This window comes from Brachycentrus maculatus, unplaced genomic scaffold, assembly GCF_059751285.1.
Source record: "Brachycentrus maculatus isolate JH-2025_06_01 unplaced genomic scaffold, ASM5975128v1 h1tg000216l, whole genome shotgun sequence".
NCBI lineage: Eukaryota > Metazoa > Arthropoda > Insecta > Trichoptera > Brachycentridae > Brachycentrus > Brachycentrus maculatus.
This window is the reverse complement of record NW_028280967.1, coordinates 1,934,045-1,961,610: the sequence shown is the minus strand read 5'-3', so window position 1 is coordinate 1,961,610 and position 27,566 is coordinate 1,934,045. Positions and strand designations below refer to the sequence as shown.

Below are 27,566 nucleotides of genomic sequence, written 5' to 3'. Positions count from 1 at the left end.
CTTGCCTTCATGTAAGTAATGATCAAGATAACACCGCGTCAATTCGATGCAGTGCCCTATGCACCATTGGGTGTGGATAAGGGTTATAAGTAGTTCAAAAGGCCCAAGAAAATTGTGGATTCAAAATAATCACTTGGCAACCTTGTTTTTGCTTAAACAGCCGATACAAACACCCTATACCAGGGGTTCCCAATCTTTTTCACCCCACGGCGCACTTACAAGCTAAATATTTTGTCACGGCGCCCTATATTAAAAAGCTATTTGGAATAGATATAGTGACTATATTATACAGGGTCTTTCAATAAAGTCTTCCAAATTTTCACAGTTAATAGCGACCATATTGCTGATGTTACATCTCTGACGCACACTGAAAGCACTTATATATATAATATATAGTCAAAAGAAATAAGTACCTACAATAATAGTAGTTGGGTAGATAAGCATAAAAATCAAAACATCCACAATATGAAACTGAGCTTATTATATTTATAAGAATTCAGAATTGAAACAGAGGACAACAAAAAAGAAAATATTTGTGGTTTCGGATAATGATAGAGGATCGACTCACGGCGCCCCTCTTTACTTTCACGGCGCACCAGTGCGCCGCGGTGCACACTTTGGGAACCCCTGCCCTATACTATTACTACCATACCTCTTTTTCGGATCGATGATCCTGAGTTGGAACGTGACCTTGGTAATGTCGGAGTTGACCACCAGGTCGCGCGAAAGCAGCTCCAATCGCAGGCCGATATCTTCACCAAAGAACTCATGATTCAAGAGTTCCTTCAGAGCTGGCCTGCAAGAGAGGACAAGTTTGTTTAAATTGCATTCAAATGACACACATATCACAAGGGGCACAGAAAACATTCATTGAATAACAAATTTAAAAAACACATCAAATCATCCTTTAGTGATCATCCAAAAATTAAATGTGATCTGAAGCGGAGTACCAAAAGACCCCGGTTCATATTTGTATGGAAATCGTAGTACGCAGCTCGCAGCAAGAGTCATAGATGAGACGTCCTTTCGAGCACGCAGCCGAGTGCCGACTAAACGGGAGACCGGAAATCGGATCAAACGAAAGCAGAGTAGTGTAGTGTGTCGGGTTTATGGTCCCGTGGTTAGTGTCGCGGACTCTTAAGTCAGAGTTTCCCGGTTCTAACCCACTCTACCACAATTTGATACCTATTTCTAATAATGAGCCGCTTAGGCTCACAGAAAAAGTATGAAATTGAAATATGTGTGTAAATAATAAAAAAAAAACAAATATATTTCTCTTTAAAAAAAAATTCAAACAGTAATTGTCTCGCTCTCTCCTTGTAGTAATACCACATTTATTAGAGCGAAAGAAATAACGTGTCAATAGCGGACAAAAAAATACGTGCTGATATACAAGTACGTAGATCTCGCGTCATTGACTTTTAATTAAAAAAAAATATTTTTAAACATTTTATGACTTGACATTATAAAAATAAAAAAGGGAAAATTTTCTTTAATATATTTTTTTTAATTACCAAAAATATGGAGTAAGAAGCTCTTACGATACTAAAGTTATCGAATTAAAATTCGTGTGTCGTGTGAGCTGGCGAGGTTAAACAATTATACGATGAATAGGCTTTTGTCACGATGTTGGATTATTGGCTAATAAATTAATATGATGACGTATGCAAATGCACGTTTTTCATTTTATTCAAATATTTCAGGTTTCAGGTTCAGTGCTGCAGAACAGCGTTTATTATTTAATATAATTTTGTACTAAAGTTATACATATTTATATATAAACATATATTTATTATTATTTTTTTATTGGCCACTGTCTATCCTCACTAGGTATTTGAAGATACCTGTTCTGAGGTAGGCAGGGTATGCTTATTCGTTTTATAATACAGCTTTATATATATTTTAATGATAATATAAAAGTGGTAAGACTGAAATAATATGAAATAATAATTATAAAAAGAAAGCAAATAGAGAGTTGAACTAAAAGAAAAGTAAAATCTAAAGGAGTAATATAATAAAATTAGAAAATAGGATTAGAAAATAGGATTATATAATTATAAAACACTGACACATAGATTAATCACACACAAACTTTTATTTGCTGCTCCAGCTGGGTTCTTCCAATTTTTAGGAGCCATTCTTTTGTGTGCATTTTGAATTTATTTCCAACTGAACATAATATTTCTTGTGGGAGCATATTATAAATTTTAGGGCCTATAAAATATTATTAAAGTTTAAACTTTAATATCTCCCTTAGTTCCCTACAGATTTCAAAACATTCTTATTGAAATCTGTAGGGAACTAAGGGAGACATTAAAGTTTAAACTTTAAATATTTGAATAAAATGAAAAATGTGCATTCGCATACGTCATCATATTTCCGTCATCGAACGTTTTATGACGGCATATGGTTTATTGTCTAAGGTTTATAGAGCTGTAATAGTAGTAGTGTGGATTGTTTGTTTACCACTACACTACCATTTGTGTTATACAAATATGAGGGGACAGGGGGTTGGGAGGGTGGACCATAGACCTCAACAAATAGAGCCGCCAATAATTTAGCAATGACACCAACATTAAAATAACTCCATCGTTTCTGTGACGTCATTTATTGCCAACTTACGAAAATAACGTTTTTTCGAAGGCGAATTTTCCAAAAGAAAATAATGAATGAAAATATTAATTATATCGGCTGTTCTAAACACGTCACGAGTATAATACAATCCTTTATAGGTTGAGTATGTTAAATTAGATATTCCTCCCGTCTGACAAAGATCCATTATAAATAAAATAATAACTAATAAAATCAGACCTGTCTGCTTTGTTGGGCTTAATGCAGGATTCTATGATGTTCCGGACCTCCGGGATTTGGACCTTCTCAAAACTCTGCGGCTTGACTCCCTGAAAATGTCAATCAAATGTCCAGTTAATCTTCAGGTCCAGGATGGCTTCTTCGTGGATAAGTTAATCTTCTTCAAACTCTTATGATATAAATATATACCAACTCAGCTTAACTTGATTTAACCTTTCCCTTCCGGTGCTAAAATAAAACGCGTCCCGGTGTTGGGTAGTCACTACACCAGTGATTCCCAAAGTGGTCTATATCGACCCCCAGGGGTCTACGACGACTTGGAAGGGGTATATGTCAGCGAAAAAAAAACTTGGAGGTCCATGAAAAAGAAATGGAGGTCAACGACATCAGGTTTATTCCTAAGACTAAAAGCATTTATTTTTTGCTTATTTATTTAATTTAGCAGATGGTAATTTTAATTTGAATTAACCTAACATGTGTGTATTTTTTGAATTTTCATTACACTTTATAAATTATCATACACGTTATAAATTTCAATCTTTCAATGTGCACTACATACATCGACTTTCAAAAATACATTAGAAGATAGTGAATTTGCTGAAAAACCATATCAGGTAAGGAGGGATCTACCAAAAATCGAAAAACATGGCAAGGGGTCTACGAGACAAAAAAAGTTTGGGAACCTCTGCACTACACAATCAAAAATTAGCGATTTAAAATTGGAAAAATACAGACATTCATAGCTAATCCCCTTAATGAATTATAAATGAAGTCAAAAATTATAATAATTTATTCTCAATATTATTAATATTTAAAGCATTTACTTTATATACACCCCTGGACAAAAAAATTTACGAGTCCTCAAAAAAACTAAAATTGACACATAATGAATTATTCTTGATATTTAATTAGTTTTTTTTGTATTGTTTAACATATGTGATGACTACTCGTTACTTCAAGGTTAAAATGAAAGATCTTAATCATGAATTGTACTTAGAAATTGCCATTATATACCAGGTATCAGATTATCCGAACCTTAGAGACCCATAACGGTTCATTTATGGTCGAGTGTTTGTGATGGAGTAATAAAAGACATGTAAGTTTTTAATTCATATTTAAGAAGAAGGTTCTAATCGCTTTATTTTAAATTAAGGTATTTTACATTTAAACATATTTATAACATTTAAAAATATTTAATACTTAGTGAATTCACCATTATTTTTTTTAACATGTAAAATTCTATTATTTAACGAAGCGTAAAGCGAATCTTAAATTTCTGATGTTATTTCTTCTTCCTAAACTTGAATCAAGTTTTTTTTTAATTCCTCAATGTTTTTTTATTTTTTTTCCCCAACTTTTTTTTTCATAATCGCCCAAAAATTTTCTATCGGGTTCAAATCAGGACTATTCCCGGGCCACGTCAACGATTTTAAGCCAATTTTATCCTTGTATTCAATGATCTGTAAGAAAAACAATAAATTATTTATCAAGTGGTCTACAAAGTGCATTAAAAAATAAATATTTGTACTCACAGTGCGGGCTCTATGGCACGGCGCCAAATCGTCCTGAAAAATCGGGTCCGCGGTATACTGCTTAATGTCCTCGATTGTTGGAATAAGATGGTTTTTCAACACTTTTTTGTACTGGATGGCATTCATCGTACCCTGTATAAATTTTAGAGGTCCCAAACCGTACGCTGTCATGCACCCCCAAATCATGACGTAGGGTGAATGTTTAACGGTTCGAGTGACGCACGACGGATGGTATCTTTCCCCAAGTTTTCGTCGAACTATCTTTCTGCCGTCTGGACCAAAAAGGTTGAATTTTGATTCATCGGAGGAAATAACATTTTGCCAATCCTCCAAGGTCCAATTCTGGTGCTCCTTCGCCCAATCCAGTCTAGCCTTCTGCATTTTGTTCGTCAGTAATGGTTTCTTTGCGGGACTTCGTGCTTGGAAACCATGCTCCAACAGCCGCCTGGACACTGTTTTTACTGAAAATGTTGATTAGCTGGTAGACTGCACCTCTGCGTGTATTTTAAGTGCCGTTAAAAATCGATCGCGCATAACAATTTTTTTTATTAAGCGATCATCTCGGGCAGATGTCGCGCGCCCCCATCCGCTTCCTTTTTTCCGTTCTATGGATCCAGTTTCTTGGAATTTTTTAAATAAAAACCTCACTGCACCTTCTGAATACCCAACTCGACGAGATATTTTACAATTAGATATGTTTTGTTGCGACAGTGTGATTATTTTGGATTTTATCGCAATCGACATTTGCTTTGCACTTTCCATGATTGTTGTGTTATGTTCCCTCAAACGCGGGTAAAACAAAATTGTTGAGACATTTTAAAATGTAAATATTGTAGAAAGGTGACACAAAGTGTCTTTAATTTATTGAACAAAAGAAAGAGGTATCAAAAAAGGATTTCTTAGAAAAAGAGTTCAGTAAAGTCAAGGCGTGCGGTAGCAAGTAAACTCGTAAATTTTTTTGTCCTGCGGTGTATGTATATTGAATGTATCTATGTATTATGAAATAAATAAATAAATAAAATAAAATAAAACTTTGTGGTTGGTCATTTTTACTTATTTATTTTTTTACAAAAATGTTAATAAAATCAGAATATAACCACTCACCGAGATTTTTACGCCTACCGGTTTCGAGACGTACCCGTCTCTTTGTCAGGACAATCACTAGTTTTGAGTGTGTAAATGGTGCTATGGTGGTGAAGGGTAGTAGTGTTTGCATGCTGTGTTAGTAATTGTCCTGACGAAGAGACGGGTACGTCTCGAAACCGGTAGACGTAAAAATCTCGGTGAGTGGTTATATACTAATTTTATTAACATTTTTGTAAAAAAATTAATAAGTATAATAATTTAGATTTATTTGCTGAAAACATGACTCTCACGAAACAAGCATAGGTCCGCTCTTGTCAGGAGCTGAATAGCAACTGACCTGCTAGCTGGAGAACATTGAGCTTTGAGCTCCTCACGCTTACACAGTGCATGTATGCAAAAGTGAGATGCGAATAGTGTCGCGGTTCCCGCACACTCTTCACGCGCTGTTTATATATACATATAATACCTCCGATGTACGCGATTAATTCAGATTATTATTGACACATTGTAGTCGGGCGCTTCGAACAATAGACTCTAGCCTATAGCGGGTATTTTCGCAATTAGCGCAAAAATATATCGCTTTCTTAAAATTGACACAATTTCTAAACCAAATAATATTTTCGATTGAATTTTTCAAAGAAATCATATATGACATTTAATGATCAAAAATAAATTATAATCATAATTTTTAATTAAGTATTCCGTATTTTACAATTTTAGAAGCATTGTAAACTATAAAAAATAGTCTTCCCCTCCGAGGTATCATTCCCTATACAATACTAATATATTCAAATAATAACATACCAAACAGTAAACAAAACAGTGCGAGCGATATGAAAAATAGTCCAATCCGTGAAATGGTTCAAACTAAACTTGAGATTGAGATCGCATAAAAACTCTAGATTTCTGGGGATGCCTTTACAAGCGACACACTAGCCAATCCGGACAAGACATCTCAAATAACGCCAACGGACTATCGCCTAGCACCCAGGTAGCAGATTACCCTTCAACGCGTTTTATTTCACGCTGATAACAAACCCGTATATTGCCGTTTCCCGCCGATAACCGACAGTCGACAAAAACGGCATTTGCCGTGTCCCGCAGTTGACCGACAGTCCGCGAAAAAAGGCAAATGCCGTGTCCCGACGACAAAGTGTTAATATTATTTTTTAAATCAATGCGTAAATATGTTATGGAGGAATACCTAAAATCTTAGCCTTGTATTTATGATATTTATAGAGATATTATGGTTATTAGAAGCAATGTGTACTAGGTACACAACACTGGGAAAGGAAGGTTTAACAGACCTTTCTTTATTTTGGTGATAAAACTTATAATGGTGTTTCAACTTGGCATGAAATATCTATCTTTTTTTTTATATGTATATATGAATGAATGTGGAAGTCTGAGCATCCCAAGGCTTACGACCTGATATGTATTTGGCTGGCTTAAATGATCACTTAATACACCATTCCGCCTCCGTAGTGTAATGGTCAGCACGCTCGGCTACCGTTCTGGAGGTCCCGGGTTCGATTCCCAAGGGGGGTAAAATAAATATAAGTGATTTTTTCACTCTAATATTTATTCAATATTACCCTGGACTGGTACCTGAAGCGGAGGGCTGATCACCTTTCCTTCATGTGTAAACGATCAAGATAACATTGCGTTTATATGACGCAGTGCCCTATGCACCATTGGGGTGCGGATAAGGGTTTTAGATAATACACCATTCTGCCTATTATTGAACATCCATATTGCATTAATTTTCAGGGATGCTCAGGCTTCTATCTTCCTTAATATATATATATATATATTTTTTAGAACATAAATTAAGAATAGATTTATTATTAGCATCTTCTTCTTCTTATTATTACAGGCCTTGCGGCCTGTTTTTAAGAGGGATTAGCCTCCTGCGACGTCGATTCCCAGCTATCGGCCCATCTCTTTGGTGGTCTGCCCGGGAGTCGTCTACCATGGGGTTGGCCGTACAGTGCGATGTGGGTGAGTCTGGATGGTTCCATTCTCCTCACATGCGCATACCATTGTCTTCTTCGTTGCCTTCCCCACCTAACGACATCTTTGATCTCGCTTATTTCCCTGATCTTGGCATTTCTCAATCTATCTCTACTTTTAGCATATACAATAAAAAATATATATACATTCAACTCCTTACCTATCCATAAATCTTTTCTTTTCAAAACCATACATTTATTTAGAAGAATTTTTTTCCATTAAATTCAATTATGTTAAATATTATTTGGATTTAGAGAAAATTAAAGAGAGTCGGGCTATCAATTATTCCGCCTTAAATGGTTGATTCACCTTTTCAACATCTGTTTCACAAAGTTCTGCATTTGTTTTTGAGTGAATTCATTTCCAGAAACTACACTGTACAAAACGAATGGCAGATTTTGAGATGCAGCAATTGATTCACAATAGCTAAGATGAGAATTGTAAAAAAATTCAAGAGACTATTGTACAAAAGAAATGGCAGATTTTGAGATGCTGTGATTGATTCACAATCGATAAAATGGGGAATTGTGAAAAAGTTAAAGGGGAACGTTACCGAAACAACTTTCTTGTATATCTGCGCTGGGCCGCTGCATTCACTGTAAGGATACTCTCCGGTGGCCATTTCCAGCATGCACATCCCAAAGGCGTACACGTCCACCGACTCATCGTAGTGCTCTTCGTACATCTCGGGGGCCATGAACTCGGGGGTGCCTGGAAAATATAACTTAATTTAGCAACTTCATTTTCATTCATTCAAACCCTTATCCGCACCCCAATGGTGCATAGGGCACTGCATCATATAAACGCAGTATTATCTCGATCGTTAACACATGAAGGAAAGGTGATCAGCCCTCCGCTTCCGGTACCAGTCCAAGGTAATATTGAATAAATATAAGAGTGAAAAATCACTTATATTTATTTGAACCCCCCTGGGAATCGAACCAGGGACCTCCAGTACGGTAGCCGAGCGTGCTGACCATTACACTACAGAGGCGGACGTAGCAACTAATTTACCAAAAAAAATATATATAAAAGTTACATATCCCTAACAAGATGAGAAATACGACAATACTTTAAGTGTGTCCAAATTTTTCTTTACAGCGCTGGGTTTGTTCGCATAGGAGATATTTATGCATTGATACTACGTATCAATATATTGATACTACGCATCAATATATGAATAGCTATTTATTTATTGTGTCGGCATTAACTTTGTGGTAAGACATGTTACAATGATTAAAGAAAACACTTCGTTTTTTACCACTTGAGTTTTATTATAGACTACACGTTTCAGAAGTTAAACTTCCATCATTCAGGTCTGTATAATAACTAAAATATAAAATATAAAATTGTTCTATAAATAAGGAGAGGGGAAAGTAAGGGGAAGGGGTTAGTCAAGGAACGGAGTTTGAAAACCAAGGAAAACTGGAAAGCAATGGCTAAATTTTTTAAATTTACTATGGAAAAAAATGACAATAATACCCTAAATTTTCTTCATTTATCGATTAAAGTTATAAATAATAAATTAGATTTTAGTATATATCGTAAACCAACACACACTGACACAGTCATTCCAGCTGATTCCATTCATTCCATTTCACATAAAATGGCCAGTTTCCATTCATTATTAAATAGACTAATTAATATCCCCCCCAGTAACTCAAATTATAATTGTGAATTAAACACCATTAAACTAATAGCAAAAAACAACGGGTATAATAGCGCGCTAATAGATAAAATGTTAAAAAAATAAAATTAAAATAATTTAACCAAAAAATTCATATATTCAGCTCCTAATAATGATTCACCTTGTTCCATATAAGGGCCAAATTATGAATTATCTTGAAAATTTAGAAATACAAAAAAACCTGAATTCTAATAATAATTTATTAAATAATATATTGTTTCAAAATTCTTCGCCATTGCTTTCCATTATTCCTTTGTTTTCAAACTCCGTCCCTTGACTAACCCCTTCCCCTTACTTTCCCCTCTCCTTATTTATAGAACAATTTTATATTTTATATTTTAGTTATTATACAGACCTGAATGATAGAAGTTTAACTTCTGAAACATGTAGTCTATAATAAAACTCAAGTGGTAAAAAACGAAGTGTTTTCTTTAATATGAATAGCTACGTATCTGTTGCGTGTGTTTTCTGTTTTATGTGTTGTCTGTTTTTTTTTTTGCTGTTGCCTTATAGCGATTATTTTTACTTTAGCTCTAAATTAAGCCTGCCTATTAATCTTCTTAACTTTTGCTATATTTTATTCTTGCTGTTTACTTTTAACTCTTTTAACATTTGTGAAATTTTGTAATTGGAATATTACAATTATAAATTGTTTATAGTGATTTTAAAACAAGGTTACATTTTAATTATAAAATGGAAAATCACAAAGTTAGGGCTTCAGATATAAATTATAAATAAATATTAGACTTAAAAATCACTAATATTTATTTTGACCTTCCTGGGAATCGAACCCGGGACCTCCAGCATGGTAGCCTAGCGCGCTAACCACTACACTATGGAGGCGGACATTAAAATTATACAAGGAGGTGGACAGCAATTTTAACTTGCTGTAATAAAATAATCCGTTTTATTTTGAATGAATGAGGAAGATCCCCCACACGCTGGACCGATCAAATTAAGGCAGCAGCAGGCACCTCAGTGGTTGGAGCGCTACGTGCAGAGCAGTCAAGGGATAACTGGAGAAGAGTCATTGCTTCCGCAGGGGTCACAACCCTCAGCAATGAGGAATAAGACGGAAAAGAAGAAGAAGATTTTGAATAAAAGTTTTCTTTGTATGTTTTTTGATCTATGACAACGTCGAAAGGAGTGAGCGATATATCATTTTGCTGCACCGAGAGATCTACTTTCATCCTTCTCTTGGAAGGAGTCGAGGGATGGATTACCGATGACGGACTTGGCGAAGCTCCGGTTCTTGAGGGTGGCGAGACCGAGGTCGCCGATCTTGACGCTTCCGGTGGTGCCGGTGATGAAGATGTTGTCGCACTTGAGGTCGCGGTGGATGATGGGCGGCGTGCGCGAGTGTAGGAAGTTCAGCCCCTTGAGGATCTGCCGGCACCACGACTTGAGCACCTTCGGGTTGATCTTCTTGAACCGGCGCAGGTACCTGCAACATCAAAGTCATTAATCAGATTTCGTCAATTATTTTTCAGATCCATTTTTTTCGCAACATTTTGAGTGTGTTCAAATACTTGTATACAAATCTGGGTTTCTCCACTTAGTTATTTTACATTTTTTAGTGCTTGGGCGGAAAATAGTACAGCAATCATAAGGTACGTACAAATGTAGAGGCCATATAAAATGTATAACAACAGTTTGGTTTAGGTTAGGTTAGTTTAAGTTTTTTGTCCCCCTCCATGGTGTAATGGTTAGCGTGTTTAGCTACCATTTGGAGGTCCCGGGTTCGATTCCCAGGGGGGGTCAAATAAATAAGTGATTTTTTTTCACTGTATATTATATATTTATAATATTTATTCAATATTACCCTGGGCTGGTATCTGAAGCGGAAGGCTGATCACCTTTCCTTCATGTGTAATCATTTAAGATAACACTGCGTTCATATGATGCAATGCCCTATGCACCATTGGGGCGCAGATAAGGGTTTAAAGGTGAATAGTTTATTTGATCAGTGACCGGGTTTCTTCATTACCGGTATCATCAGACTGGTCTAGTCTGATCAGACCAGTGTGATGATGTCCGTAGCAACGAATCTTGATCACTGATCAAATAAAATATATGGAAAAACTGTATGCTTATTTTATTCTTTTCGGTCCCATGTGGAATGACATTCGACATTTTTATCATTAGTATTATTAAATTTAAACGCAAGCTCATACTAAGCCCCTAAAGTTAACAATGAATATGGGCGTAGAACACTTCAATTATTATTGTTATTCAACTTTAGTTCCGAGTATTTTTAATTTTTTGCCGACGGAGGTAAGTATTTCGACGCACTAAAAATGTTGCCAAAAATAAGTACTCACGCCTTGAGGGTTCCGGAAAGCATAAGCTCCGTGATGAGTACGATGTTTTTCTTCTTGTTGACAGTGCCCTCCCAGTAGTTGTAGAAGCGCACAATGTTGGGATGCTGCAGCTTCTTCAGCATCTCGGCTTCCTCCCGGAACCTCAGCCTCTCCGTCTTGTTGAGCTTCTTCTCCTGTGGGAGCAAACAAACTTTAGCTTGCGGGTCATAGCATTATTATAAATAATAAGATGTAAATTTTAAAGGTGTCTCAACTTGATATGAAACATGTTTCATTCTTCCATTTTTTATGAAAGAAGACGGAAGTCTGAGCATCCCAAGGGTTACGGTTTATTATAACTAATTTCATTTTATTTCAGTTGTCCGCCTCCGTAGTGTAATGGTCAGCATGCTCGGCTACCGTTCTGGAGGTCCCGGATTCGATTCCCAGGGGGGTTTAATAAATATAAGTGATTTTTTCACTCTAATATTTATTCCATATAACACTGGACTGGTACCTGAAGTGGAGGGCTGATCACCTTTCCTTCATGTGTAATCGATCGAGATAACACTGCGTTTATATGAAGCAGTGCCCTATGCACCATTGGGGTGCGGTAAGGGATTATTATTATTATTATTATCATTAATTGATTCGGCGGAAACTTTGTGCTAAAATCTATCCATTTTTAATTAATGTTTTACTTATTAAATACCACTATTTCTTAAAATTTACTGTGACACGTGTTTCGATCCATTCCGCATCATTTTCAAACACCGTATGTGAAGCTAATTCAAAATTTTGGAGTTGGGTCCTTGGGACGTTGAAGGTTGAAGAGGGGGTAAGAGCTGTTTCTTATTTTTATTTATTTATTTAATTTTTGTTTTTATTTCTTATCGGTGGGAACATAGACAATAGGGGGGAGAGGCTTTAGTCATTGTCATATTGTTAAATATGGGTTTATTGTTATTTATATTTTTATGAATTTCTATTGTTTCATAATGTTGCAGTTTATGGCTTTTCGTATTCATTATTTTTAGGATTTCTATGTTATTGCGGTTAAATTTGTGAGCATTATCTTTTAAATGGTTAGCAAATTCCGAAAAATTATTATTTCTCAACAAAAATTTTTCGGGATTCGCTAACCGTGACGGTGTTTGAAAATTATGCGGAATGCATCACAGTAGATTTTAAGAGATAGTGGTATTTACTTAGTAATTTCCTTTTAATATCCTTATCAATCTTTCAATCCGTAGAAAACATACAAAATCATATACCTGTTCCATAATTTCCCCATTAACTAATATTTTACACACAGATCTACATTCATCTCATAACCATAACTTTAAATAGCTGCACATTCTTTCGCAATTCACGTTCCTTGCAAACATTATCCACTTTTGTCACCAGCGCCTGCAGGCTTTTCTGCTATCGGCAACTGCTATCAAACAGTCAACTTGTTCATTAACAACATTTTGAGTGTGTCCAAATACTTGTTCACAAAATTTGGATTATCTTCAATTACAGGACTTATTTTCACATTATTTTTTGACATCTCATCAAAGATGAAGAAGAATATGGAGAATATAATATGAAGAATAGAATATAATATAAAAAGCTTCTTTACATCTCACCAATAGATGTCTCTAGCGAAGTTCTAGTGATTCAAAAACAAGGTTTCTAAATTGGTTCATATATATAGAACTTTCAAGAATGTGAGTAGTGTGGTTGTCAATAATGGGTAGAATTGGTGAATGTTACATGTGTGTAAAGTGATCACTTAAACCAGCCTATGACGGTCGTCTATTCTACCCATCATTGACAACCACACTACTCAAATTCTTAGAAGTTCTATATATATATGAACCAATTTTGAAACATTGTTCTTGAATCACTAGAACTTCACTAGAGACATCTATTGGTGAGATGAAAAGAAGCTTTTTATTGAACAGAAACTCTTTTAAGTTACTATGACGGTCGGCAGCCCCGTAAGTGCCCAAACTTCCATATTCTTCTTAGTCTTTAATGAGATATAAAAAAATAACTTGTTCATTCCCTAGAAAACATACTTCCCAAATATATGAAAACATCTACCTGTTCTAATAGATTGAATATTTGAATAGAACAATGTGTTATTTACCAATAATTCACACCACGCAACGGCGACTCCAGTCTGAGTATCAAGCCCGTGGTAAACTGTCTTGAAGGAGCCCCGCCCGACTTCCTTGTCGTACTTGAAGAATCTGAAAATAAAACAATTCCAGTTAGGTTATTTTCATATTATTTTTTTACTGTACCCCTGGTCACATTCTCCTGTAGGACTACGATATATATTATAATAAGTATATAAAATAAACTACTATGTCGGCAAGGACAGTCACCTTCCACACGGAGACACCCCGATGGGTTCCTCTTCATCGTCATTGTGTCCCTCCTCCCGGTCCAACTTCTTCTGGAGCTCCAGCTTCTCCAGGTCGTAGATGGGTCCGTACACCAGTCCTGCGTCACAAACAGCTCCAATTAACGCAAAGAAATACGTGCCAATCTTGTCAATTCAAATTACCAATTAAATTTAAAAAATACTTCTTCTTCAAACCCTTATCCGCACCTCAGTGGTGCATAGGGCACTGCATATAAACGCAGTGTTATCTTGATCGTTAACACATGAAGGAAAGGTGATCAGCCCTCCGCTTCAGGTACCAGTCCAGGGTGATATTGAATAAATATTAGAGTGAAAAAATCACTTATATTTATTTGACCCCCCCTGGGAATCGAACACAGGACCTCCAGAATGGTAGCCGAGCGTGCTGACCATTACGCTATGGAGGCGAACAGAAAAAAATACTACTATTATTTATTTATTTATTGAACGGCAAAAGCCTTTTAGCCCACTAGAAAACCGAATAGAGGCGTTTGAAATGGGTCTCTATCGCAAGATCCTGCGAGTTTCACGGCGTGATGGGGTCACCAACCTAGAGGTCCTCCGACGGATGAATACCAATAAGGAACTCCTACCAACCATCAAGCAGAGAAAGCTGATGTACTTCGGACACGTCATGAGAAATGAAAAATATCCTCTTCTCCACCTAATCATACAAGGAAAGATTGAGGGGCGAAGAACTCAAGGACACCGAATGACATCATGGCTGAAAAACCTACGACAATGGTTTGGCAGAAGCGCCAAATCTCTGTTCCGAGCTGCAGCATCAAAAGTGAAGATAGCCATGATGATCGCGGATCTTTGTTAGAAGTGGCACAGAAAGAAGAAGAAGAAGAAGAAATCCTTTAATATAATACATTTATACAGTATCTAATATAAAAATACGCTAATGAATACACTAATAGAGAAACAAAAGTCTTGAACAAAAAATAATAATAAAATAACAAATAGTAAGCACTGGTCAATACACGTCTCCTTCACACACTTTCAGCGAGCAGCAAGAGAGAGTGAAACACAACGTTCAAATTTATCCATTATAACATGGAGAAGAAATGCTGAGAAAATACACACTTCAAGGTGGATAACAATATATTAAATAAATCTATAATTTCAAAAGCATTGGCTAACATGTGAAGCCGCATGTCGGAGAGAACATGGCATAGTTTGCATTATGTGGAAATACTGCAAATACAGATTTTTATAAGTCGAGTATATTTCAAAAGTAAAGAAACATTTGATATAAAAATAGCCCTATAGCGGCTGTAGGAGGAAAATTTTGTTATGTTTGCAAACAATGTAATGGAGAACCATTGCGCCTAGAGTGTTTTAGAGATTTTCATTTACGCAGATTAAAATTTTAATGTATTTTTATAATTTTTTCAGCAAATTGTAACATTATCAATTTTTGTGGCACTTTTTTCATATTAGAATAAAGTGATACACATTATTTTACCTATCCATATAACTTATTAACATTATTATAAAATTGTTACAATCCCATATTATGTTTCCTCAAATGCAAATAAGCCTCGTAAATTCAGAAATTCCCAAAACATTAATAACCAAAAAAAAATTTTTGTTATGTCTAATTCTTTTTCTTTTCTTACCCAATGGTGCATAGGGCATTGCATCAAATTGATGCGATGTTATGTTGATCGTTAACTTTATGAAGGCAAAGCGATTATTCTTACACATCAGGTCCAGGGTAATATTATAAATATTAGAGTGAAAAAGAATTTATTTTGGACCACCCGGGAATCGAACCAGGTACCCCCAGCATTGTAGCCAAACGCGGTAACCACTACACTATGGAGGCGGACTGTGTCTAATTACCTACAAAAAAAACAATAAAGATTATTTATATTTATTTTAAAAATAAATATGTACGAGGGTCGAAAAAAAATCAGATAATTTATTTATTTATTTTAACTTAATGTACAGAAAAGAAAAAAGTACATTGGAGGGTTTATTGCTTAAAAGCAATATCTTCCAACCAACCAAAAACCAATAGTGATATTGGTCAAAACGTTTGATACCATATATGGTTGTTTGCAATCGGAGGGTAGATAGGGTCAATTCATAATTGGAAAAAAGTTTGTCCGATAAAATATCTTTTTTTTTTCTCACCTTTGAAGTCGGAGGCGTCGCTTTGTCCCGCTTCAGCCGCCGTGGCCTCCGCCGGCGTGGGGGAATGTGCTCCCTGGAGCCCCTTCTCCTCTATCTCGATATTCTCTTCCTGTAACATGTAACCAGACGGTCAGAACTCTTGTCACAAGGCGGGGGCGACACCAAACATGCCAACGTGTCTCTACGGCGATAGCACCCAATCACATCATCATTGCCAGTGTAAGAAACCAGGCTGAAGTCATCAAAAATATATTATACTCATAGTGACAGGCTATAGTCACATGACACCCAATAGGGCGCTCGTCCACTACCCGGAATTTCACCATCCGGCAGTCCGGTTTTGAAAAATGAAAGCGAATACGACAGTTTAGGGTGATCAAATTTTTTGCGTGACGTGTTCACGCACCGATCAAGAGCTCCGATCCAAAGAAAGATGGACAAAAACACAAGCCAATCCAAGCTAATCGTCTTTTTAAAACGCTAACTGACGTGCCGGACGGTAAAATTCCGTGTAGTGGACAAACGCCCATAGTGTACCATCTATGAACAGAAAATATGTGATCCATATGACGGCCTCTAATACAATTATGCTTTTCAACATGTCTCTATAGCGGTGGTGCTGAATCACATCATGATTGCCCGTGTTAGAAACCAGGTTGAGTTCATCAAAAAAATATTATTCTCATAGTGACAGGTTATTGTCACATAACACCCAATAGTGTACCATCTATGAACAGAATATATGTGCTCCATGTGAAGGCCTCTATGCAGTTGTAGATGTTTGTCAGCTAGATGGGAGGCTGTCTCTTGTGATGTATCTCTTACATGCCTTACGAGGACATTATGAAACAAATTGAGAATCCCCCTGTTATGAAATGTGTAAATTTTTAGATACAATAAAAAATGTATGTACCGTAGAACGGGGCTACTTGAACTTTGATGTGTTACTTGAGCCCAGTACAAAAAATTTGGTCTACAATAATGAACGTACTGACATAATTCATTGTTTCCCTGACAGGTGACACTTATTGTCACCATACGTTCATTATTGTAGACCAAATACAGATTTAATTGTTTTTTGTACTGGCCTCAAGTAACACATCAGAGTTCAAGTAGCCCCGTTCTACGGTATGTATTTTTTATAATGTAATGTATGGAAGCGAAGCATAAAGTTGGCAAAATAAGGATGAGAGTAGACTGTATGCAGTCAAAATGTGTTCTCTCAGAGGAATGTGCGGCAAAACACTGTGTGATAGATGGTTGAATGATGATGTAAGGAAAGAATGAACGGCTGAGATAGGCAGTACCGTAGAACGGGGCTACTTGAACATTGATGTGTTACTTGAGCACAGTACAAAAAAATAAATAAATTTGAATTTGGTCTACAATAATGAACGTATTGTGACAATAAGTGTCACCTGTCAGGGAAACAATGAATCATGTCGATACGTTCATTATTATAGACCAAATACAGATTAATTTTTTTTTTGTACTGGGCTCAAGTAACTCATCAAAGTTCAACAGTATGTATTTTTTATAATGTAATGTATGGAAGCGAAGCATAAAGTTGGCAAAATAAGGATGAGAGTAGACTGAATGCAGTCAAAATGTGTTCTCTCAGAGGAATGTGCGGCGAAACAATGTATGATAGATGGTTGAATGGTGATAAATTAAGAAAGGTGTGCTGAGATGGTTTGAGCATGTAAATTGAATGAGTAAGAAAGAAAAGTAAAACAAATTTAAGAGGAAAATGTGGCTAGAAATAGAAACAGAGGGAGACTGAGGGAAACTTGACATGTTCGAGTATTTCAAATAGTTGAAAGTGGTAAGGTCAGGAAACGGAATAATCGGCGGGTATAAATGAGGCCTCCGTAGTGTAATGGTCAGCACGCTCGGCTACCGTTCTGGAGGTCCCGGGTTCGATTCCCAAGGGGGGTAAAATAAATATTAGTGATTTTTTCACTGTCATATTTATTCAATATTACCCTGGACTGGTACCTGAAGCGGAGGGCTGATCACCTTTCCTTCATGTGTAAACGATCAAGATAACACTGCGTTTATATGACGCAGTGCCCTATGCACCATTGGGGTGCGGATAAGGGTTTTATTATTATATTATAAATGAGGAGATGCATGAATGCGGAACAGGCGAAGATTGTTAGCAGACAGATTGGTGTGGCGTTCTATTCTCTCTGCCTACCCCTGTGACGCTCAAATACTGATGGTCACTTAGTTAGTTAAAAAAAAAATGAAAGCCTACAGAGTAATGCCAATTCAATTAAGAATGAAAAAAATATTTAAACATAAAAACCTTTTAAAAGTTTTTACAGAAAAAATAAACGCATTAATGTCACATTATTAAATTAAATTGATTAATTAAAAATATTTTTTTTCTAGTTGCACTATTTTATTTTATTATTATATTCATTTTCACTGCGTGTATTTTCACAAAAACATACGACACCAACAAAACAACGTTCATCTCCTCCATTTCATGAAAAAGCAACGCGATGCGCTTTTCCCGAATTTCCCGCAGTTTTTCATCGGCACTCTTTGCGCTTGTCGGACAGCTGTCGGGCGCTTGACACACTCCGACGTAATGTCACATCACACGGGACTCTGCGCCGACCCGTAGCAGATGAATCCCCCTAATTGGATAATGGGGCAGTTATTTAAATCTAGATTGCCCTCCCGTACAAGCAGGACTGTATTGTGGCCGTGCCTATTTTTGGAATGGCAATGTTTTGCATCTCCAATCGAGGCAATTGCCGGACCATACACGTGCAAATCAAGATGGAGAGTCCGGAATCTATTTGCGAATAATTCCCGCTTGAAACCTGACATATTTTATATATATTTTTATATTAAAAGCATCGATAACTTTGTGGTATGGTAAAAAAAAAAACACTCTCCTTATCGTCCATTGTTCACTTTGTGTAATACCACTTTTATTAACACTTATTCGGAATATCAGATTTTTTTTTATATATATCAGTTTTGTACTGACATTTCTTGCAGGAACTACATTTCATATAATAAAATAACAACTATATAGTTTTCTTCTTCCTCCGTGGTGTAATGGTTAGCGTGTTTAGCTGCCGTTCTGGAGGTCCCGGGTTCGATTCCCAGGGGGAGGTCAAATAAATAAAGTGTTTTTTTTCATTCTGATGTATATTTAATATCAACCTGGACTGGTCCCTGAAGCGCAAAAGTGATCACCTTGCTTTCATGTAAGTAACGATCGAGATAACACTATGTCAATTTGATGCAGTGCCCTATGCACCATCGGGTGCCGATAAGGGTAAGAAGAACATTTTTTTTTCACATAAAATTCATTTGACCAGTGACTAGTCTGATGATGTCAATTACGACGAAACCCGTTTGCCATTTGTTATTATGTTATTATAAAAAATTATGCGGCGAATGTAGGAAACACAAGCAGCTGAAGAGTGAAAAAGTCGAAGTATTTCAAATACTTCAAAGCGGTCAGGTCAAGAGATCGGCAGATATGGCGGATTTGGACACGTTAAAAGAATGAGTGATGAAAGAATGACAAAATAAATTTATGAGCCAAATGTAGTTGGAAATAGAAGCAGAGGAAGACCGATGAAAACTTGCATGACCAGGTGTTTAAAATACTCGAAAGTGGTCAGGTCAAATACTTGAAAGTCAGAATGATCAGCAATTATGAATTAGGAGACGCATTGATGTGTAAGAGGCGAAGAACATTCACCAAGATAGAGTGGTGTGGCGTTCTATTCTCTCTGCCTACTCCCGCAGAGAAGTGGCGTGATAATTAGTTAATTACTACTACTACCAAAACCTTTATACGCACCCCAATGGTGCATAGGGCACTGCTTCATATAAACGCAGTGTTATCTTGACCGTTTACTCATGAAGGAATGGTGATCAGCCCTCTGCTAATTCAGTGAATTAGTCAGATCAAATTAATATTTGCCATTTTCCAAAACATCAGCGCTAGAACACAGGCTTACTTTTTTATTGTTAATGTGATATTAAGAAACTCAAGTTTGTATGCAATTTGTGACATTCCAATTTGGTAAGGTAATTGGTGTAATGTGGAAATTGGCTTGAAAACAAAACATTTTTTCAACTGGGCGTATAGGATGTGGCCGTGACTGAATTATGCTAATCCCAATTAAGTATGTTGTGTCACACGTGACGACCATTGTCTTGATAGAATAATCATTGTGATGGAGCACATGTTTGTTTATTTACACACAAGCAAAAATTGAGGAAGTGTGTTACATTTTTCGGTTTTCAACCAACAAACTTCAAGGAAATTACATCATTTAAAAGGAAATATTTTTCGAAACCAATGCAGAGATAAATGTGCAAAATTAACCATTCAATATTTGGTACCATAACTGTATTAACACGTTGTCGGCTGGACACGGCATTTGCCGTTTTTCGCGGACTGTCGGTCAACTGCGGGACACGGCAAATGCCGTTTTTGTCGACTGTCGGTTATCGGCGGGAAACGGCAATATACGGGTTTGTTATCAGCGTGAAATAAAACGCGTTGAAGGGTAATCTGCTACCTGGGTGCTAGGCGATAGTCTGTTGACGTTATTTGAGATGTCTTGTCCAGATTGGCTAGTGTGTCACATGTAAAGGCATCCCCAGAAATCTAGAGTTTTTATGCGATCTCAATCTCCAGTTTAGTTTGAGCCACGTATCGGACTATTTTTCATACCGCTTGCACTGTTTTGTTTACTGTTTGGTATGTTATTATTTGGATATATTAGCATTGTATAGGGAATGATACCTCGGAGGGGAAGACTATTTTTTATAGTTTACAATGCTTCTAAAATTGTGAAATACGGAATACTTAATTAAAAATTATGATTATAATTTATTTTTGATGATCAAATGTCATATATGATTTCTTTGAAAATTTCAATTGAAAATATTATTTGGTTTAGAAATTGTGTCAATTTTAAGAAAGCGATATATTTTTGCGCTAATTGCGAAAAACACCCGCTATAGGCTAGAGTCTATTGTTCGAAGCGCCCGACTACAATATGTTAATGATGACGCAAGTGAATTTGTGAAGCATTTAGAGTTGGCAAAAGAAGGATGAAAGTAGGCTGAATGCAGTTGAAATGCGATCTCTCTGAAAATTTCAGACGTTCCGGAGCATGCGCCCAAAATTAGATACCACACCAGTTCACGGGGAGTGATAGAAAATTGAAAAAAAATGGCAATTGTGATTTGAAATAAGGAAAACATTCGATGTGTAACCAAAATATGAATTTAAAAAAATTTAAATTATTAAAAAAGTTCTGATAATAATTAATAAATTAATCTCAAGTAATTGGGATGAATGTCCGCCTCCGTAGTGTAATGGTCAGCACGCTCGGCTACCGTTCTGGAGGTCCCGGGTTCGATTCCCAAGGGGGGTAAAAATAAATATAAGTGATTTTTTCACTGTAATATTTATTCAATATTACCATGGACTGGTACCTGAAGCGGAGGGCTGATCACCTTTCCTTCATAAGTAAAACGATCATGATAACACTGCGTTTATAAGACACAGTGCCCTATGCACATTGGGGTGCGGATAAGGGTTTTATATTTATATTATTAATTGGGATGAAATGGGAATTGTAATAGGAAATATGGGGAAAATGAGGACTGTGAGGAGTGTAAAATTTCGAGAAAAAATATATATTGAACGTTTTTTCTGATACATATATGAAATCTGTAAGCTATATGCAAAGAAAGAGCCTGGTAACAATTGAGAATTGGTGACTTTTTACTGAAAGGGAACAGCACACGACAGGAGATAACTCGATTCGCCACCTCGTAAAAAGCTTTTACTTCTCAAATAAATGCAACAATCATAGAAATAACACATGGTATTGCACAAAGTGAACGATGAATGATAAGGATAGTGTTATATTACCATACCACAAAGTTAACAAACTTTTTAACCTTCCCCTCCCGGTGATATGTATTTACTACAACTCAACTTTTAAAATGGGAATATCAATATTAAATATAATAGATACAGGCTCACAATTTTTGTGTTCCTCCGTAATATCATCATGAAAGTATTATAATATAAAGTTATTCATTGCAGCGACGGAAATAAATAAATTATAAAAAAAAACTGGGGATAGAATCACCAATCTTCTTCTTCTTTTTTCTTATTCCATGTTCGCTCCCTAGGTGGAGCATATGGCCAACACGAGACGTCTCCAAGTCACTCTGTCACGCACCATCTCCTTGGCTTCCTCCCAGGTCAGTCCGGCGTCTCGAAGTTCCACTGAGTATAGTCGGTGAATGGTCGTCAGCGGCCTTCCGTGGCGCCGGAATCCTCGGGGTTGGAAGAAGAGACATGAGGGGTTGATGCCCTCAGGTGGCATTCTAAGGACATGTCCCAACCATGTCCACCTTCTCCTCTTCAGGACTTCAGTATGAGGGGCTGTTGAGTTCTTCTCCTCACATCGTCATTCCTGACGAAGTCATCCACTTTATACCCAGTATTCGCCTCAGGCACCTATTTTCAAAACTTGCTAGTTTCTTACTTTGAGCTTTGGTGAGCGGCCATGACTCACATCCGTACAGCAGCACTGTTAGAATCACCAATACACAAACGTTTCTCAGAGTATGCGTGCGTGCCGCACTTTACGTACACGCGCACGCGGCTTCATACTGTTTCTGACGATCTCATTTTATTTGCGCTTGAGTCGTCGTTCGGTGTGGTCGTGTCGCTACGCTAGCGACGGCGGCAATTGAGATGTATTTTTTCTCTTTATTAGGTATTCACCAGAGCTAACATTACAAAATTGATACAATTCAACTTCAACTATGCTCAATAAAAGCAACATTTAGGAATATTCACATTTTTCTCGTTTTTAAACCACACTTTCATATGGTGTACAAAATACATATCACCGGTGCACGCAGAAGTTTTTAGCACCGTAAGGGAAGGGTTAATATGCAAAATAAATCATAGAAGGTTTGATTGTTTCCTTACCAGGTCTTGTTCAGATATAAAGGCGTCATCTTCGAGCCGCGCCACTAGCTTGTTGCCGCTGGCGTCCAGATCGGGCATGGGCGGCGGCGGAGGGGCCTGGCCGGACCCTCGTCTGCGGAAACCACTCACTTCCACCGCACCAGGCTGAAAAATAATAGAGAAATAATAAATACCTTCCCGATCATGATCCATCACTTTCCATTCCTCCATACAAAATGTCACACCACAATGTCTATATCAACTGACAATGTTAAATGATCTCTTATCTATTGTTTCGGCATTTACTTTATGGTAAGACATGTTAAAATGATTAAGGAAAAGCTTGCTTTTTTACCAATTGAGTTTATTAATGACTACTAGTTTCGGAAGCTAAACATCCATCGTCAGGTCTGAATAATAAATAAATAATAGTTATTATTCAGACATTACGATGGAAATTTAGCTTTCGAAACTAGTAGTCATTAAAACTCATATTCTTCTTCTTCTTTTTGTAGATCCTAGGGATCTGTTTGTGCCTCCGCATGTCGCTCTTGGGATGTCGACTCCCAGCTGTCTTTCCATCTTTACGGAGGTCTGCCTGGGGGTTTGCGCCCTTCAGGGTTGCCTTGGAGGGCGATACGTGGAAGTCTGTCTTCTGACATTTTGTTTATATGTTCCTTCCAGTATCGCCTTTGGTGTCATGGTGTATTGTGAGGTGGGGACCTCACGATATCCTCCGTCTTACACATGCTCCGAATGTCGGTATTTCTTACTTGGTCTCGCAATGTGTTTCCGGTTATGGATCGGAGAGTCTTCATCTCGGAGGTTCGAAGTCGAGATTTTGTTCTGGAAGTATCTGCTCTTGCCTCAATCCCATAAGTGGCTATTGGTCGAACACATGTTTTGTATATTTAAATTTTACTTTCTATTCTCATGTGTTTATTCCTCCACACCGAGTTTCTGAGGCATCCTAATATAATGCGAGAATATGAAATGAATAGCCTCTTGAGAAACCCCTTTCTAACATCGTTCAAAAACCTTTGAAATATGACTATCCTTGGAAACTCTTACTCTTCATCCGGTTCTACTTCCTACACCTTCCATATCTTCAAATTGCAGAACAGTAATACCATGCTTAACACTACCCCTATTAAAGCATCTGTAGCTTCCGAAACTAGTCGTAACAATACAATACTCAAGTGGTAAAAAACAAGTGTTTTATTGTTAATTTATATCACATGCTTGTTATTAATGAAATAGGTTTATCGACTTACGGCAACACTTGTAGAGAGGGAATTGAGAACGTCGTAGTTGTTCTGCTGTGTGCATATGGAGAGGGCCCCCGGCGCGTGGTGGTAGTGGTGATCCTTTATGTTGTGGCCGCCCGCCGCTGCTTTCTTAGCCAGCGGATCTGCTGTCGGAACGACCACCTGGAAATTCAAACCATAACTTGAGAAACAAGGACCAATTTCAACGTCCCAAGGACCCAACTCTAAAATTTGGAATTAGCTTCACATACAGTGTTTGAAAATGATGCGGAATGTATCGAAACAAGTGTCATAGTAGATTTTAAGAAATAGTGGTAATTACCAAGTAAAATTAAAATTTTGACATTGCAACATAAATGAAGAAGAATGTGGAAGTCTGCGTATTTACAAACCTTATGACCTGTCATACACTGGTTAAGTGATCACTTTACACACACATCGCTCACTCCTTTCAACACCGTCATAAATAAAAAAACTTGATTTTTCAGGAGATCGTTTTTAAAGTTTAAAAATATAATGAAATGTATTGAAAATAAATATCAAGCCACTTATTGATCTTTTTACTGTGCAACAGATCTTTTTATGTAAAACCTGAATTTGTTTTCTCCATTTGAAAAATATTAAATATATTAAAAAAAAATAATTAAACAATACCTTTTCTTCAAAATGCAAAAACAAAGTTAAAAATATGCCGCTTTTGCTGGGATATAGTACATTTTCTGGGCATTCCGAAAACATGCACAACTGAAAATTGACGATTTTTGATTTATGACGTTCTTGAAAGGAGTGGGCGACATGTAAAATTCACAATTCTACCCATGTTTGACAACCACATTACTTAAATTTTAAATTTTAATTCATCTTTTGAAAAAAAAAACTAAATTGAGAAACCCAGGTTTGTAACAATGAATTTAGACACACCCAAAAGTATTGTAAAGTGAAATTTAAATTAAAATTTGATAGATATCACCACAACGTGACTGCCAAATCAATTGATGAATTTAAAATTTCAGTTTGTAAACTCCATCCGTCTCTGGAAGGCGTGTCTTGAAAATTGTCCATAAAAAATAAAAAAAATATCAAGCAATTGAGACAAAAAGTCAATTGCTTGATCTTTTTAGTGAAAAAAGTAAAAACCTTAAATTTCTCCTTCCCGTGTACAGTCTTCTCCTTATGGTGGTCAATCAGATGGTGCTGGTTGTGATGTGGAACTATGTGATGATTCACGGGAGGCAACTGAAAAAAAATACAAATACATATATTGTAGTGATACAGGAGAAAGTAACTAACTAACAAAACGTAAAATATAATTTATATTTAAAGCACTAACTTAGTGATTTTCCATTTAATAATTAAAATGTAACTTTGTTTTCAAAATCACTATAAATATTTTATTATAACTTAATTATAATGTCTACCGGTTGCAAAGTTAACCGGTAGGCATTACAATTAAGTGATAATAAAATATTTATAGCGATTTTAAAACAAAGTTACATTTTAATTATAACATATATTGTAGTCGTACAGGAGAAAATAACTAACAAAACGTAAAATATAGTTTATATTTGAAGCACTAAAAAAAAAACTAACTAACCATCATGCCGCTTCAGCGCAGCGGTGGGCAGAGAGAATAGAACGCCACACCACTCTGTCTTTGCAAATATTCCTCGCCTCTTCCACGTTCATGCATCTCCTCATAAACACCCGCCGATTGATTCGACTCCATTTTATAATTAAAATGTAACTTTGTTTTAAAATCACTATAAATATTTTATTATAATGTCTACCGGTTTCGAAGCTAACCGCTTCTTTATCAAGACTGATTAAAACTAATATTAAGATCAGAGGGCTCATGAAGAAGAAGAAGACTGTAGACTCTACGTAGAGCTTACCTGGTGTGTGAATCTAGTAGGCGCCAATTGCAGGTTCCTCGTCTTGTTGAAATCCATCCGCTTGTTGAGCCCAAACTTGGTCTGCCCCATGACGATCTTCTTGGGTCGGTCCAGCCGCTCCATGGAGGCGAGCGGCTGGTCCTCCTGCGGCTCCTGCGCCTCCGGGAGCCTCCTGGTCCCGCTGGACCCCTTCACCGCGCCCTCCCTCTTCCCCCCGGGCCGCACGGCCTTCTCCGGGCTCTTGTCGTTCTTCCGGGTGATGAGGTTGTCCTTGCGGGACTTGGCGTTTCTGACGGACATGTTAAGAGGGATGTTTTCCATTCCGTATCGGATACGATAGAGATGATAATTGTGTGTATTTGTGAGTGTTAAAACAGAAAAGAAAAAAAAAAGAAAAAATAATAAAAAATCTAATAAATTATTCAATTTACTTCCTTAAAAACGGAAATGCAAGGTAATTTACAAATTTTTAAAATGATTTTGTCCAATTTCAAAATCGCGGGCTCCATTGAATTTCAAGTGTCGTTATTCTCCTCTCTTCGCACAAATACATAAAGTCACTAACAGACAAAATTGTGAAACGAAAGAATCTTTAAAAAAAAAAACAGATTATAATAGAAAATAAATTAAAAATTATAGATCAAAGATAAATCATATTTATTTCATTCTGTATGCTGTTTTTTAAGCATATTTTTTTAAATCATTAAATTGAATGCAGTCGGAAATAAAAGGCGGAGGAAAAATAGTAAAAAAAAAATATTTCAGTCTTATTGGAGTTGAAATTTGGCTACTACTGGACTTGGAAATTAATTAAGTTAAAAGTTATTTAAAATGAACAAAATTTACGTAAATCCTAAAGAAATAATTAAGTCTAAATCACATTTTTTAAGGGTATTATTAGATATATCATATATGTGGTGTAAAGTGTGTAAGTGAAGAAAGAATATGCTAAGTTATGGTTATAGAGATTCCCCCTCGTGGTTTATGGCGTAATAAGATGTTCGTCGCTTTTTCTGGGTCTGAAAATGAACAAAAATCTTTTAAAACTAATTCATATTTGTACATAATCGATTGCAAATATATTTTAACTAAAAATCCTTAGTTTCTTGAAATGAAATGAATTTTTTTATAAAACTAGTATGTATAACATAGTGTGTATTTTCTATGAAATGAATTCGGGATGGAAGAAATAAACGACACAGCCGGGAAAACGATTATTCGAGGAACGATAGAGGTTAGAGGTAGAATTGAATCCAATTTCGTTATCCTGGACATATTCAATTTTAAGTCTGCATTTTTATTTTATGCGCAAGATTCCCTTTTATTTTATAAAAACACACAATATAACTAGTATTTTGCATTTAGTCATTTTTGAGAATTCGCTCACTCTTTTCAATAACGTCATAAATCAAAAATTGTCAAGTGTGC

The 27,566-nt window shown here is 36.4% G+C and overlaps 1 protein-coding gene across 1 annotated transcript in view; it reads right to left on the bottom strand.

Annotated features, from left to right (window-relative positions):
• Wnk (Wnk kinase) overlaps positions 1-27,566 on the bottom strand; it is a 60,678-nt gene that overhangs the window by 31,924 nt on the left and 1,188 nt on the right. Inside the window, exons 2-13 of the mRNA XM_088264141.1 lie at positions 26,139-27,157; positions 25,384-25,482; positions 24,253-24,408; positions 23,000-23,143; positions 15,994-16,102; positions 13,808-13,925; positions 13,567-13,669; positions 11,451-11,623; positions 10,353-10,573; positions 7,996-8,153; positions 2,812-2,900; positions 653-796 (exon numbers count right to left, since the gene is read on the bottom strand). Of these exons, the coding sequence (XP_088120267.1) occupies positions 653-796; positions 2,812-2,900; positions 7,996-8,153; positions 10,353-10,573; positions 11,451-11,623; positions 13,567-13,669; positions 13,808-13,925; positions 15,994-16,102; positions 23,000-23,143; positions 24,253-24,408; positions 25,384-25,482; positions 26,139-26,459 (1,835 nt within the window). The 5' untranslated portion in view covers positions 26,460-27,157. The remainder of the gene's footprint in view (positions 1-652; positions 797-2,811; positions 2,901-7,995; positions 8,154-10,352; positions 10,574-11,450; positions 11,624-13,566; positions 13,670-13,807; positions 13,926-15,993; positions 16,103-22,999; positions 23,144-24,252; positions 24,409-25,383; positions 25,483-26,138; positions 27,158-27,566) is intronic.